Source organism: Aythya ferina (assembly GCF_964211825.1).
Source record: "Aythya ferina genome assembly, chromosome: 1".
NCBI classification, from domain to species: Eukaryota; Metazoa; Chordata; class Aves; order Anseriformes; family Anatidae; genus Aythya; species Aythya ferina.
The window spans coordinates 1,660,102-1,672,841 of NC_140296.1; the positions used below are offsets into that span (position 1 = coordinate 1,660,102).

The following is a 12,740-nucleotide window of genomic DNA, read 5'->3' on the forward strand; positions in this document are numbered from 1 at the left end:
GCTCGGTGAGGTGGAAGGCTGGGGCGACAGGTAAGGGTTGGAGGCTGCTGGGGTGAAGGGAAGGAGGCAGGGAGTGTGAAAACGAGGACGTCTGGATAAAGCTGAAGGGAGGAGGACGGGAAGGTGCAGAGGGGTGCAGCCAAAAAGGATTATTTGGGTGGGTTTGGGACAGGCTGGATGTGGAGGGGCTGGTACAAAGAGATGAAGCGGAGTGGCCGTGGTTGCTCGGTGTAGCTCTGAAGGTGAAATTCCTGAGCTTCTTCCCACGTTTTGCTCTGCTGGGCTACAAATTTCTCCTCTTTTTGGTGAAAGGAGGCGGTGGAGGAGCCAGAGATGGGCTCCTGCCAAAACTATTTCCTCAGGCAGGTCACCAAAAGCTTAACGAGCAGCCACCCTCGTTAAGGAGGGGATGAGGGCAGGCTGCAGCATCGCTCTGCTGGGGTTTGATCACCGGTCCCTACACGGGAGGCTCAGCAGGGCGCTTTGAATCCAGCGTCCTGCGGGCTGCAGATAGCAAAAACTCGACGAGATCGTCTCCAAAACAGCTGCCTTGGGATTAGGGGGGGGATTTTCCACAGGGTTTTGTCACAGAGCTGAAGGATCTCGAGCTGCCCTTGCTCTGAGGGAGCTGCCAGGGCTCGTTTTGAGCATCTCCAGCTCTCAGCACATGGCCAGGTTTAAAGCAGCCACACAAACAGGGCTCCTGTTCGTAATAACCCCTCCTGCTGGGTGCAGACATAGATATATAAAATAAAATAACCCCTAGATAAATAAAATAACCCCTCCTGCTGGGTGCAGACAGCCCCGAGATGGGATTATTTGCCCAGCTGGGGCGAAATGTAGGGGAGCAGGAGTTTAAGAGGTGAGCTTCCTCCAAAAAAAAAAGGACCCCGGGGGCTTTCTGGGATGGGATCTGACCCTGCCGTGTCCCTAAACATCTCGTGGGAACGGTGCCAGGACAAGAGGGGCTGCTGAGAAACCTGCAGCGTGGATTTTGGTTTGAAACTGGTCTTTTTGAGAGCACAAAGAAGCGTTGTAGTGGGAAACGGGGGGCGCTGAGCCGAAAATCCCAGTAAAAAAAAAAAACAAAACCAGGTAGGGAGAGCGAGCTGAACTCTGTTTGCCTTAACTTAACTCCTTCCAGTGATCGACATCAAACTGGAAAAGCCTCAAGAGCAGCCTGTCAGTGAAGGAGGCTGCTCCTGCTAATACCACGTGGCTTCTCCCCTTTCTCCAGAACATCACAGCTTCCCCTCCCTTTTACTCTTCATTGACTGCAGTGTGAATATTGGCTTGAACCTTCCCCTTTCAGTAATAACGTATTGCAGTTCATCATCGCTGGCTGTCTCGTGGAGATGATCTATTAGCTTCACAAGCACACACACACACCCACACCCACCCACACCAAGAAAAAATGTCAGTGTCTTCATTTATTTATAAGAAAAAAAAAAAAAAAGCCAAAATATTCCAGCGTATTCTAGTTATAACTTGAAAAAAAACGAAAAAAAAACGAAAAAAAAAAACAAGAATAGGTACAATTTCTTAATATTTGTTCCTTTTTTTAATATGTTAACGAGATTGCACTTTGAAACGGTGGGAACCCAGGAAGTTTTGAATTGGGCTTAGACGAGCAGTAGGTGCGGAAGAAACGCTTGCAAAAACCTCAAACACCCGGCGAGGGCCAGGCAGCAGGCGGAGGGTGAAGCAAACGCTGGCCTGAACCCCTAATAAAAGACAACGGCGACTAAAAACAAGCTCTAAATCCTTCAGGGTAGTCCGAGGGGTTTCCAAAACCCCAGAGCTTTTTTTTTGGGGGGGGGGTTTTGAGAGCAGGATGGGCTGCCGGGAGCTTTTAGTTCTGGCCGAGGCGAGGCGAGCGCGGTGGCGAGGCGGCGTCCCGCAGGGGGTGGCTGGCTTGCGAAGGGATTTTTTTTTTTTTGGTGAGGGGGGGAAAGGTGGAAAGCGAAACACTTGCAGGAAACAAAAGAAAAGAGGCTTGGAGTGCAAGATGAGTTTGGTTGTTTGTTTTTTTTTTTTTTAAAAAAGAGCATTTTTTTTCCTTTTAGGTAGAGCCACCGACCGAACGGTGACTGCCCGCCGGGTGGGAGCGGAGCGGGGCAGCCGCGGCTGGGGGGAGAAGGAGTTTGCTGCTTTTTGAGTTTTCTTTTTTTAAAGATAAAGGGGAAAAAAAAACCTTACCCCAGGACTGGGGGCCGCCGCCGAGCCCTGCCTGGGGCCCTTTTCTTTTGGCAGAGGGACGCGGAGCGGCGCCAGGCCAGGCGGGGACGGGGAGAGAGGGGCAGCCAAAGGGGGCTTGGGCCACGCAGAAACGTAGCTGGAAGAGCGTAGAGGGAAAGGAAGGGACTTGTAGGATGGAAACCAACTTACGGTTATGCAGATTAATGCCTTGATTTATTTTTTTTAGCTTTTTTTTTTTTTTTTTTTTTACGTTCCGTCTTCCGAGTCAGGTTTAGTTTTTTTTTCACTAGAGCTGTATAGTTTGGGTGAATAACGAGTAATTTAGTTTCCTATTTAACTAGGCTTACAATTAACCGGTTTTCTTCGATATTTATTTCCTTGCTTAATTTTTTTTTTTTTTTTTACGATTTCCAGTATATATATATATATATTTTTTTTCCCTTTCGTTGCTGAGGAATCCGTGTAGAGCTTCGCTGGCGTTGCGCGATGTAGCTACCCGATGAAACACAGAGAAGCGAGCACGCTCGAAGTGCACCCTTTTAACCTTTACTAGTCATTGTGAAGTTGCTGTGTAAGTTCCTAAACACAACTTGTAAATACCTTGTTTGCTGGGCGAGTACGGCTGGGTCGCAGTGCAGGAAGGAATTGGGCGAGCCTGGCTTGCGATTGCCACTCCGGGAACAATGGCAAGCGAATATTCAGGCTCCTCCTTCGTTCCCTTCTGCCCCTCTACCACCTAAAATTACCAACCGGGGAAGGGAAGGGAATCGTCCTCATCGATTTTCACCGGGAAACGGGCACGGGAAGCTTTTTGGAGTTCTTCATTCCCGAGACGAACGCCAGGCGCGTGCCCTGCCCTGGGTGTAGAGCAGCTCTGCACACCGATAAGCGAAAGGCAGAAGGAGATGTGGAAGTGCTTTTATTTTTGACGTGGCATGTCTTGAAATAAACATCGACGATATGTGACCAAGGATCATTCTTTATTTAAAAGAAACTCTCGAGGGGAAGGAAACCTGGCTACTTTTCCTGTATTGTCCTGTTCCTAACTGTGCGAAAACCATCCATCTCGCTGCTTTTTTTTTCCCCACGTTGGTCCTTCCATTGCTTTCCACGACCACTTCCATTTGTTTTTTTTTTTTGGGCTCTGGCCTAACCCAAACCCGACGTTTCCTCGCAGCGCTGAGCTTTAAGCACTGGGTTTGCAGGGCGCTGGCTCGGGGATGTGGGTTTTGGTGATCAGGTTCGGGAGGCGTCCCCGTTACCACCCTCGAGCAAAACCCTTGCAGGGGCTGCACCCAACACCGCGGTGGCTGCAGGCACGAGGATGAATTTTTGGTCCCCGAGGTCTGCTCAGCACCTCCAGGTGGGTTTCAATTTTGCTGGTCCTGCAGCCAGTGCTTAAGGCGACAGCAGGGCTCCCTCCTGCCCTTCTCCTTCCCAAAATAAAAACCTCTCCCAAGCGAGCGCAGGAGCAGCAGTCTGCAACTTGCTTGCGCCCTGATGCCTCCTGCCATCTGTCTCTTCGTTTTTTGTTTTTTTTTTTTTTTTTTGGCTTCTGATTTGATTTTTGCTCCATCAGCATGGCCGGTAGGGACCATGGGACCAGGCTTCTGTTGCGACGACTTTGTTTAAAAAAAACCACAAAACAAAACAAAACAAAAAAAACAGCGAAGGTTTCTGCTCTGTTTCTTTTCTCCTCCCCGCTCTGGCTTGATTGTTGTACAGTCCATTCTGCGGCTACCCATCCCTCACTTTTTGTCTTGAATCCGAGTAGTGGAAGAAATTTGTTCTAAAGGGGAAAAACAAAACAAAAAAACAACAAAAAAAAAAAGGTTCCTTTTCTTCATGTCGGAATGTCACTGGTACCTCAGCTCTGTTTGATAATATGAAACGACGACGAAATCCTTAGCGCTTGAACTAAATAAATCCCTGTCTCATTGGAAAGCTCCGGCTCTTTTCTCTCTCTCTCTGTGGGGTCTGGGTCAGACGGGGAGCGTCCGTCCCATGGCACGGCCAATTCTTGATTTAGATGGGTGCTGCCAGGTAAATTTGGGCCGGCCCCAGGCTTGGCAGCCTCTCCCCTCCCAGCACAGCGCCCTGGTGCCTCGCTCCCAGCTCCCAAATCTTTAAGAAACGAGGCGGGGAGGGGGCTGCCTGGAGCAGCAGCCCCCTTTTTCCACGCCGACCCCAAAAGGAAGAGGAGCAGGGGGTGGGTATTGAAGGTGTAAGATGCTCGCTTGTGGGGTGAGCATGGCAGGCAGGACCCAAAACCACCTGGAGGACGCTCAGCCTCTGCTTCCCTGAGTTGTGACAGCAGCCCGGTCCCTTTTTCCCCCTTTTTTAGCCCCCTTTTCCTTCCCCGCCGTGTGTAAACCCCAAATGCAGCTTTTTAGGGGATGGATTTTGGGATCCTGAGCACCACCACGGCCACGAATCCCAGGAGCTAAACCCTGCTGGGGCTGCTCGGGGCTTTTCCTGCTGCCCCCGCAGGGCTCCTGCCTCCAGGAGCTGCCGTTTCCCGACCCCCTTCCCATTTCCCAGGCTAAATTTGGGGATAAAAAAGCAATTTTGGGCGCCCGGGCATTTCCCTCACGTTGACCCTACCACCGTGAGGGACTAATTAGCAGTGAGGCTCCATCAGCACTAATTAGCGGTGGCGGAGAAGCGGGCTGGTGGCTCGGGGTCCCCAGCGGAGGTGGCTTGGCCCCACTGGTCCCAGTTTGGGGCCGTGCCTCCCGCTGCCTTGGGGACCCCACAGCGAGGTCCTAAAGAAACCGGGGACGTTTCCCCCGGTCCCACGTCCCCCCCAAAACCACCCCCCGGCTCCCCCCGACCCGCTGCCCCCTCCTCACCCTCACGCGCCCGCAGAGCTGGGTCTGGGTTCGGCCACTTTTATTCGTTTGCCTTTAGGGTTTTTTTTCTGGTTTTGCCCCAAACCTCGAGGCGCTTCGCAGGACGGGGGTTGCAGCAGCAGCAGCGACGCGAGGGAGGCCGGGGAGGGGACATTTGGGGACGTTCCCAACCCCCGGCGTGGAGGAGAGGGGTTGGGGGGGTTTGGGGCAGAGAAAGCGAAGCCCCCCAGGAGCTGAAGCAGGAACTGGGGCGCTGTTGGGTTTCTAGATTTTGGGTTTCTAGATTTGGGGTTTCTAGATTTTGGGTTTTTTCTCTTGTTTCTGTGATCCTCGAGCTCCTCGTTTCACGTCAGAGGTGGCTTCAGGGCGAGGGGCCACGTCCCGGTGTCCGCCTCGTGCTGCCCCACGCAGAAAGGAGACCCTCTCGGTGCCACCGCCCCGCATTTGGGGACCCCAAAAAGTGGCCGTCCCCACACCCCAAACCCTTTTTGAAGCCCAAAAAGGGTTTTTGGGCCTCGGGGCCCAGCGAGCGGCGCCTTCGCCCCCTGATGCTTCCCCTTCCCAAAAACCTTGGTGCTGCGTGTCCCCTGTGTGGTGCCGTCCCCCCCAGTGTGCCCGGGGGCTCTTCCAGCCCCAATCCTTGGGGTTTTGGCCCCAATTCCCAAGGGTTTGGCCCCAATTTTCAGCGTTTGGTGCCCGTGTCCCACCCCGGTGCCCCATGGGGGGGAGATTTGGTGCCACAAAGCCCCCCCTGCTCCGGGGGAAAGCGGCGCTGAGCATCCCGCTGCGGTGCTGGGTCCCCCTCAAAAACCCTCAAAAAATAAAATAAATTAAAATGAAATAAAATAAATAAAATAAAATAAAATAAAATAAAATAAAATAAAATAAAATAAAATAAATGAAATAAAATGAAATAAAATAGCAATTTTGCAAGAAAATGTCACCTACCTCCTGGAAACTGCTTTGGGGGGGGGGGCAGCACCCCTCCCACCGTCCCTAAACCCCAAGGTTTTTGCTCCCGGCCCCTGGAGGTTTTGGGGTGCTGAGCGGTGCCGAGGGGGCGCAGATTTGGGGATTTGGGGTCCTTGGAGCCGCGTGCGGGTTTTGGGATGCAGAAGCCAGGATCAGGGGGAGCTGGGGAAGCGAAGGGGCCGTGTCTTATGGGATGGGGGGGGTTAAAACCAGCACGGCATCCACATGAAGGAGCCCAGGGCGGCGCCGGTGGCGGCCCCCGCCAGCAGCCCCAAAGCCATCTGGTCCCCGGAGACGCGGTAAGGGTCCTCCCGCACGATGACGTGGGTCACCCCGGGGGCTGCAAGGCAAAACGGGGCTGAGGGGGCACCCCAAAAAGGCGCCCCCCCCCCCCCTCCGTACACACACACAGACAGCGCCGAGGCTCCCCCCGAGCACCCTCATCCCCCAAACCCCATCCCCGTAGCACCCGGCTTGCTCTCAGCCTCCCCAAAATCCCCAAACCGGCCCCCCCCCAGCCCAATTTGGCGCCCCCCAAACCCCAAATTTGTGGGGTGAGCGGGGTGCTGGGGCCACCCACCTCCGTACTGGTGGCCGTAGTGGCCCGAGCTGATGTAGGCGGTCTGGTGGGAGTCGATGGGCACGGCCTGGTAGTAGTCGTCGTCGTAGGGGTCGTAGACGTGCACCTGGAAAAGGGGGGGACACGAGGCCGGCACCCCGGGATGTGAAGGGTTTTTTTTTCCCTTCATGGCTGGCGGGGATGCTCACGGTGCCCAAATTTCGTGGGGAGCTGTCGCTGAGGCATCCCGATCACCTCCCTGCTCTTGGGGTCCCCGTCACCCTAAGCGCTGCCTCCGTTCCCCTTAACTCTGCCCCTGCTCCTCTTAAATCTGCCCCGTCCCCTTAATTCTGTCCCTGAACCCCTTAACTGTGTCCCCGTCACCTTAACTCTGCCCCATTCCCCTTAATTCGGCCCCCATTCTCCTTAACTCTTCTTCCATCCCATTAACTCTGCCCCCATCACCTTAACTCTACCCCATTCCCTTTAACTCTGCCCCTATTCCCCTTAATTCTGTCCCTGAACCCCTTAACTGTGTCCCCATCCCCTTAAATGTGTCCCCATCCCCTTAACTCTGCCCCATTCCCCCTAATTCTGCCCCCATCACCTTAAATCTGCCCCATTCCCCTTAACTCTGCCCCTAAACCCCTTAAATGTGACCCCACTCCCCTAAACTCTGCCCCCATTCCCCTAAACTCTTCTTCCATCCCATTAACTCTGCCCCATCCCCTGAACTCTGCCCCAATTCCCCTTAACTGTGTCCCCGTCACCTTAACTCTGTCCCTCATCCCCCTAACTGGGACCCCATTCCCCTAACTCTGCCCCATTCCCCTTAACTCTGCCCCGTTCCCCTTAACTCTGCCCCATTCCCCTAAACTCTGTCCCTGAACCCCTTAAATGTGACCCCATCCCCTTAACTCTGTCCCCATCCCCTTAATTCTTCCCCCTTTACCCTAACTCTGCCCCATTCCCCTTAAATCTGCCCCATTCCCCTTAAATCTGCCCCATTCCCCTTAATTTGGCCCCCATTCTCCTTAACTCTTCTTCCATCCCCTTAACTCTGCCCCCATTCCCCTAAACTCTCCCCCATTCCCCTAAACTCTCCCCCATTCCCCTAAACTTTCCCCCATCCCCTTAAATCTGCCCCCATCCCTTAACTTTCCCCCATCCCCTTACCTCTACCCCACTCCCTTCACCCCCATGGGGGCGGCACCGATCAGCCCAGACCCGTGGGCTCACCCCCACATTTATGGGGCTGCATTTGGGGCCACCTGAGCCCCCTTCCCTAATACCCAACCCCCTTTTGGGGGACGTTTTGGGGTGGCGGGAGCCTCACCGGGGTGGATTTCGCCTCCAGTAGGGCCAACTTCCACGCCCTGCAAACGAAGCAGAGGGAAGAGGGCTGAGGGGGGGGGACACCCGGTGGCTCCCCTGATCCCACAAATCCCCCGCTGACCTGGATTTGTTAATTATTAATTCCTAATTAGCCAGGGTGTGGGGTTGTGGTGGGGACGCCCCATCTGCGTGAGGCAGGGAAATGATGCCTAAATTGGGGGGAAAAGCGGAAAATTGGGGAGTTTCCATCCAGCTGTGATCAAGATCGGGATCCCAATACTTTCCTCCATCCCCTTTAAGCCTATTTTAAGGGTTTTGACCCCAAAATAAAAATAAAAAGGGATCAGAGCTGACCGTGGGTGTTTCCCCGTGCAGGGCACGGCCCCGATCCCATAAAGATTGGCACCGTTTACCAATAAAACCCCAAATGGAAACGCGGCCACGGCCGCTCGTGGGTGGCCGAGGGGTGGTTTCTCACACCACCGAGGCTCTTTTAGGGTCGGGATGATTGTAGGGTGAGGGGATTCGGGTGCTTACACGGCGTCGTCCTCGCTCTCGGCGCACAGCGAGGTCTTGGAGGCGTCCCGCAGCACCAGGCTCAGCAGGCACTCGCGGCTCTTCCCCTCGGGGGGCTGCACGTCTGGAGGGGAAAAAGGGTTTGGGGACACGGGGTTTGGGGTCACGGGGCAGGGGAGGGGTTCAGCGAGGGGTAGGGGTGTCCTATAAGGCCCCACGGGGTTGCCCAAAGGGAGCGGGTTGGGTTTTCATCCCAAAAGCCACGCTCGTAATTTTGGGGTTTGGGTTTTTTGGGGTTTCCTTCTCTGCTCGGGTCGGGAGCTCGGGGGTTGGGTGTGAGCAAAGGGTTGGGGATGTGGGGTTTGGGGTCATGGGGGTTTGGGGTCATGGGGGTTTGGGGACGCAGGGGTTTGGGGACAGGGAGGATGGGGACACGATTTTTGGGGACATGATTTTTGGGGACACGGGGGTTTGGGGACAGGAGGGGAGGGTTTGGGGACACGGGGTTTTGGGGACAGGGGTTTGGGGATGCGGGGTTAGGGGACACGAGGGTTTGGGGACACGGGGGTTTTGGGGACACGAGGCTTTTGGGAGATTGGGGTTTGAGGACAGGGGGGTTTGGGGACATGGGATTTGGGGACAGAAGGGTTTGGGGACGTAAGGGACTGGGGACATGATTTTTGGGGACAGGGGATTTAGGTACACGGGGGTTTGGGGACAGGGGGGTTTGGGTTCACAAGGGTTCGGGGATGACATGAGGGCTTGGGGATGACACAGGGTTTGGGGACACGAGGGTTTGGGGGACAGGGAGTTTGGGGACACGAGGGTTCGGGGACACAAGGGTTTGGGGACACGGGGGAGGGACAGAGGGTTTGGGGACACAAAGTTTGGGGACCACAAGGTTTGGGGACACGAGGGTGTGGGGACGCGAGGGTGTGGGGACGACACGGGGGTTTGGGGACAGGAGGGTTGTGGGACACGGGGGTTTGGGGGACTTGGGGGTTTGGGGACAGAGAGTTTGGGGACACAAGGTTTGGGGACATGAGGGTTTTGGGACACAGGGTGTGGGGTCATGAGGGTTTGGGGACAGGGAGTTCTGGGACGGGGGGGGTTGGGGATGACATGAGGGTTTGGGGACACGGGGGTTTGGGGATACGAGGGCGTGGGGACATGGGGTTTTGGGACACGGGGTTTGGGGACAGGGGGTTCGGGGACAGAAGGTTTTGGGGACCACAAGGTTTGGGGACACAGGGTGTGGGGACACAGGGCTTTGGGGACAGAAGGGTTGGGGACATGAGGGTTTGGGGACAGAAGGGTTTTGGGACTTGGGGTTTGGGGACATGAGGGTTGGGGACACAAAGTTTGGGGACCACAAGGTTTGGGGATAGAAAGTTTGGGGACATGGGAGTTGGGGACTCGGGGGTTTGGGGATATGGGGGTTTGGGGACATGAAGATGGGGACACGAAGTTTGGGGACATGGGGGTTGGGGACACGGGGCTTGGGGATGACACGGGGTTTGGGGACGCGAGGTTTGGGGACGCGGGGGCATGGGGACGCGGGAGCATGGGGACAGGAGGGTTCGGGGACACGGGGTTCGGGGACAGAAGGTTTTGGGGACCACAAGGTTTGGGGACACAGGGTGTGGGGACAGAAGGGTTGGGGACACGAGGGTTTGGGGACAGGGAGTTTGGGGACATGGGGTGTGGGGACATGAAGACGGGGACGCGAAGTTTGGCGACACGGGGGTTGGGGCCAGAAGGTTTTGGGGACACGAGGGTTTTGGGGACAGAAGGTTTGGGGCCAGAAGGTTTTGGGGACAGAAGGTTTTGGGGCCAGAAGGTTTTGGGGTCGGGGGGAGTTGCTCGCCTCGGCACTCGGGGCCGGCCCTGACGTCGCGGCAGCCGTGCTTGAGGTGCAGGCGGCCGTCCATGTCCCGCTGCGTCTGGTCGTGGTAGTACAGGAGGCTGCCGTCCACGCAGAGCACGAACCAGTTCCTCTTCCAGCGCCGTAGGATCGAGCCTAAAAGGGATCGAGCATCGGTTGTAGGATCGGGGCGGCCCCTCCCCGTTTGGGGTGCAGCCAACGCCGTCCCCAAAATCCCCCCCGGGGACGCCTGGCGGCGGCGACGACCCCGACGGCGCGGCCAGGTGGTTTGGGCGATGCGCTTGGACCAAACCCCAAAAAGCTGCCAAAAAAACCCCTATAGGATGCCTCCGTGCTGCTCTGTAGGATGCGGAACGGCCCCATCTGTGCTCTTGGGGCTCCTCTCCTCTCCGGGATCCCCCCCCCGGCACCCCAAAGCTCCCCACTCACTCTGCCGCCAAAGCCAGCCGCTCTTCACCAACGCCATGGCCACGGGGAGGTTTTTGGGATCTGTAGGGTCGAGGTGGAAACAGTGGGGTTAGGGGAGCAGCTCCCTGTTCGCCCCCTGCACCCCGTTCCCTGTCCTCCTTTTTGGGGTTTGGTAATCCGGGGAGCGCTCGGGCGGGGAGAGCTCCGGCCACCTTGCTCCGTGCCCCTATAATCTCCTCGGGATTTAGGGATTATCATCCCGAGGAGGTAACCACCCCCCTTAATCCCCCCCCTCGGTAACTTTCCACGGCCCCTGCTCGTTTGTTTTCCCTGCCTGGATGGAAATTAGTCCTTAACGAGGCCGTGAAATCATCGCTCCCCGGGGCCCCGAGCACCACCCCATATCCCCATCCCCCTGTACCCCACCCCCTTGTACCCCCATCCCCTTTTAACCCCATCCCCGGCACTTTTATCCCCTTTTACCCCCCCCCCCCAGCACCCCCACCCCATTAATCCCAGCCCAATCCCACCACCCCCTTATCTCCCACCCCCTCATACCCCATCCCTAGCACCCCTATCCCCCGTTACCCTAACTCCTAGGACCCCCATCCCTTTGAAACCCCATCCCCGGACACTTTTATCACTTTTTACCCCCCCAAACCCCCTTTTTACCCCCTCCCCATTTTCCCCATCCCTTTTCACCCCATCCCTTTTCACCCCATCCCTTTCCACCTCATCCCTTTCCACCCCATCCCTTTCCACCCCATCCCTTTCCACCCCATCCCCTGACTCTCCCCTTCCCTCTCCCCATCCCCGTTCCCCCCCAAACCCTCCCCAAACCCCAAAAACCCCCTTGGGCACCCCTCACCGAGCGGCAGCAGCACGGCGGGTCCCCGCTAAGGGCTGCGCTCTGCTCCCGCTGCCCGTCCCTACCCGCACGCACGGGGTTTCGGGAGCTGTAGTCCTGCTCGGGGAACGCGGCCTAAAGAGCTGCAGAGTCCCCAAAAGACCACGATGGCTTTAGGATGGGGTTTTAGGGTCGCTGGGCACGGTGGTGCCGCCAGCAGGGATGCCCCGGGGATGTTGGTGCAGGGGGGGATGCTGCGGATGCGGCCCCCGCATCGCCTGCGGCCCCAAAAGCAGCTGTGGGGTCGGGGTTGGGTTGGGATTCGCCTCTCCCGATGCGAAATCCCAAAAAAAAGCAGGGCTGGGAGGAGCGGGGGATCCATGAGGAGGTTGCGGCTCCAAACCCTGAGCCCCCCCCGACCTCCCCGAGCTTTAATCCCCCCTGCGGTGCCCGTGGGGAAAAGCTGGGGAAAAAAAAAACTAAAAAACACTGAGCTCGTTGCACGGGTGCTGTTTTTTTTTTTTTGGGATCTGTCACTGCTGCTGCCACAGGTGGGGGTCCCGTGGGTGCCATAAGCACGAATTTGGGGTGACGGAGAGGGGGTGGCAGCCCCAAAACCCAGCTCCTCTTATCCTCTGCTCCTCATCCATAAAAGCCATACACACACACATAAATCGTGTCTATTCCCACCACGCAGGCATTAAAATCCCAGCCAGGTGATTTATAAGCGGGGTGATAATTAATATTAATATAGAATTAATATATGGGCTGATAATTAAGATGTTTATTAAGCTTTCGGCAGCCCTTAAGGCAAAAAAAAATCATCGATTCTGGCTTTTCACGATAAAAAACCTTTCCCCTCCCCTCCCTCCAGCGCTGGCTTTACAGCCATAAATTGGTAAAATTTGTTCGGCCATAAATTGGTAAAAAAAAAGACTTTCTTAGGTCGAACTTTGGCTGAAAATTTAATTAATTTGAGGCCGGTGTTGATCGGACCCTCGGCCGGGCGCTGCGTTTGGTGCGATCGAGCCCAAAAGGTTTTCTTCTGTGCATGGGGCTGGGATAATTTGTCTCCTGGACAGCCAAAGGACTGAAATAAAGAAATAAATAAAAACGATATTTAAAACGGCAGTGGGTTTTCACGGAGTCGAAACCCCCCCCAGCGCT

General features: G+C 55.8%; 2 protein-coding genes across 3 annotated transcripts in view; one reads left to right on the plus strand and one right to left on the minus strand.

The window, feature by feature from the left end:
* Positions 1 to 4,143, plus strand: part of RAB6A (RAB6A, member RAS oncogene family) — a 46,809-nt gene extending 42,666 nt beyond the window's left edge. Inside the window, exon 8 of one of the 2 annotated variants that reach the window (XM_084531991.1) lies at positions 1,145 to 4,143. In XM_084531991.1, the coding sequence (XP_084388117.1) occupies positions 1,145 to 1,209 (65 nt within the window). In that variant the 3' untranslated portion in view covers positions 1,210 to 4,143. The remainder of the gene's footprint in view (positions 1 to 1,144) is intronic. The other variant, XM_084531990.1, reaches the window with a different exon arrangement.
* Positions 4,144 to 5,074: 931 nt separating this feature from the next.
* PLEKHB1 (pleckstrin homology domain containing B1) lies at positions 5,075 to 11,722 on the minus strand. The gene is made up of 7 exons (XM_084532007.1): positions 11,595 to 11,722; positions 10,748 to 10,807; positions 10,301 to 10,453; positions 8,455 to 8,557; positions 7,919 to 7,958; positions 6,604 to 6,709; positions 5,075 to 6,363 (listed from the first exon to the last, which is right to left on the minus strand). The coding sequence occupies exons 2-7, from the start codon at positions 10,782 to 10,784 to the stop codon at positions 6,227 to 6,229; spliced, it is 576 nt and encodes a 191-aa protein (XP_084388133.1). The 5' UTR covers positions 10,785 to 10,807; positions 11,595 to 11,722; the 3' UTR covers positions 5,075 to 6,226.
* Between the last annotated feature and the right edge of the window lie 1,018 nt (positions 11,723 to 12,740).

Coding starts and splice junctions, on each gene's coding strand:
- PLEKHB1 (XM_084532007.1), bottom strand. CDS start 10,784: ATGGCGTTGGTGAAGAGCGGCTGGCTTTGGCGGCAGA. Junction 8,558..10,300: donor GGCCGGCCCCGAGTGCCGAG/GCGAGCAACTCC, acceptor TTTCCCCTCCAG/ACGTGCAGCCCCCCGAGGGG. Junction 7,959..8,454: donor GAGAGCGAGGACGACGCCGT/GTAAGCACCCGA, acceptor CTTCGTTTGCAG/GGCGTGGAAGTTGGCCCTAC.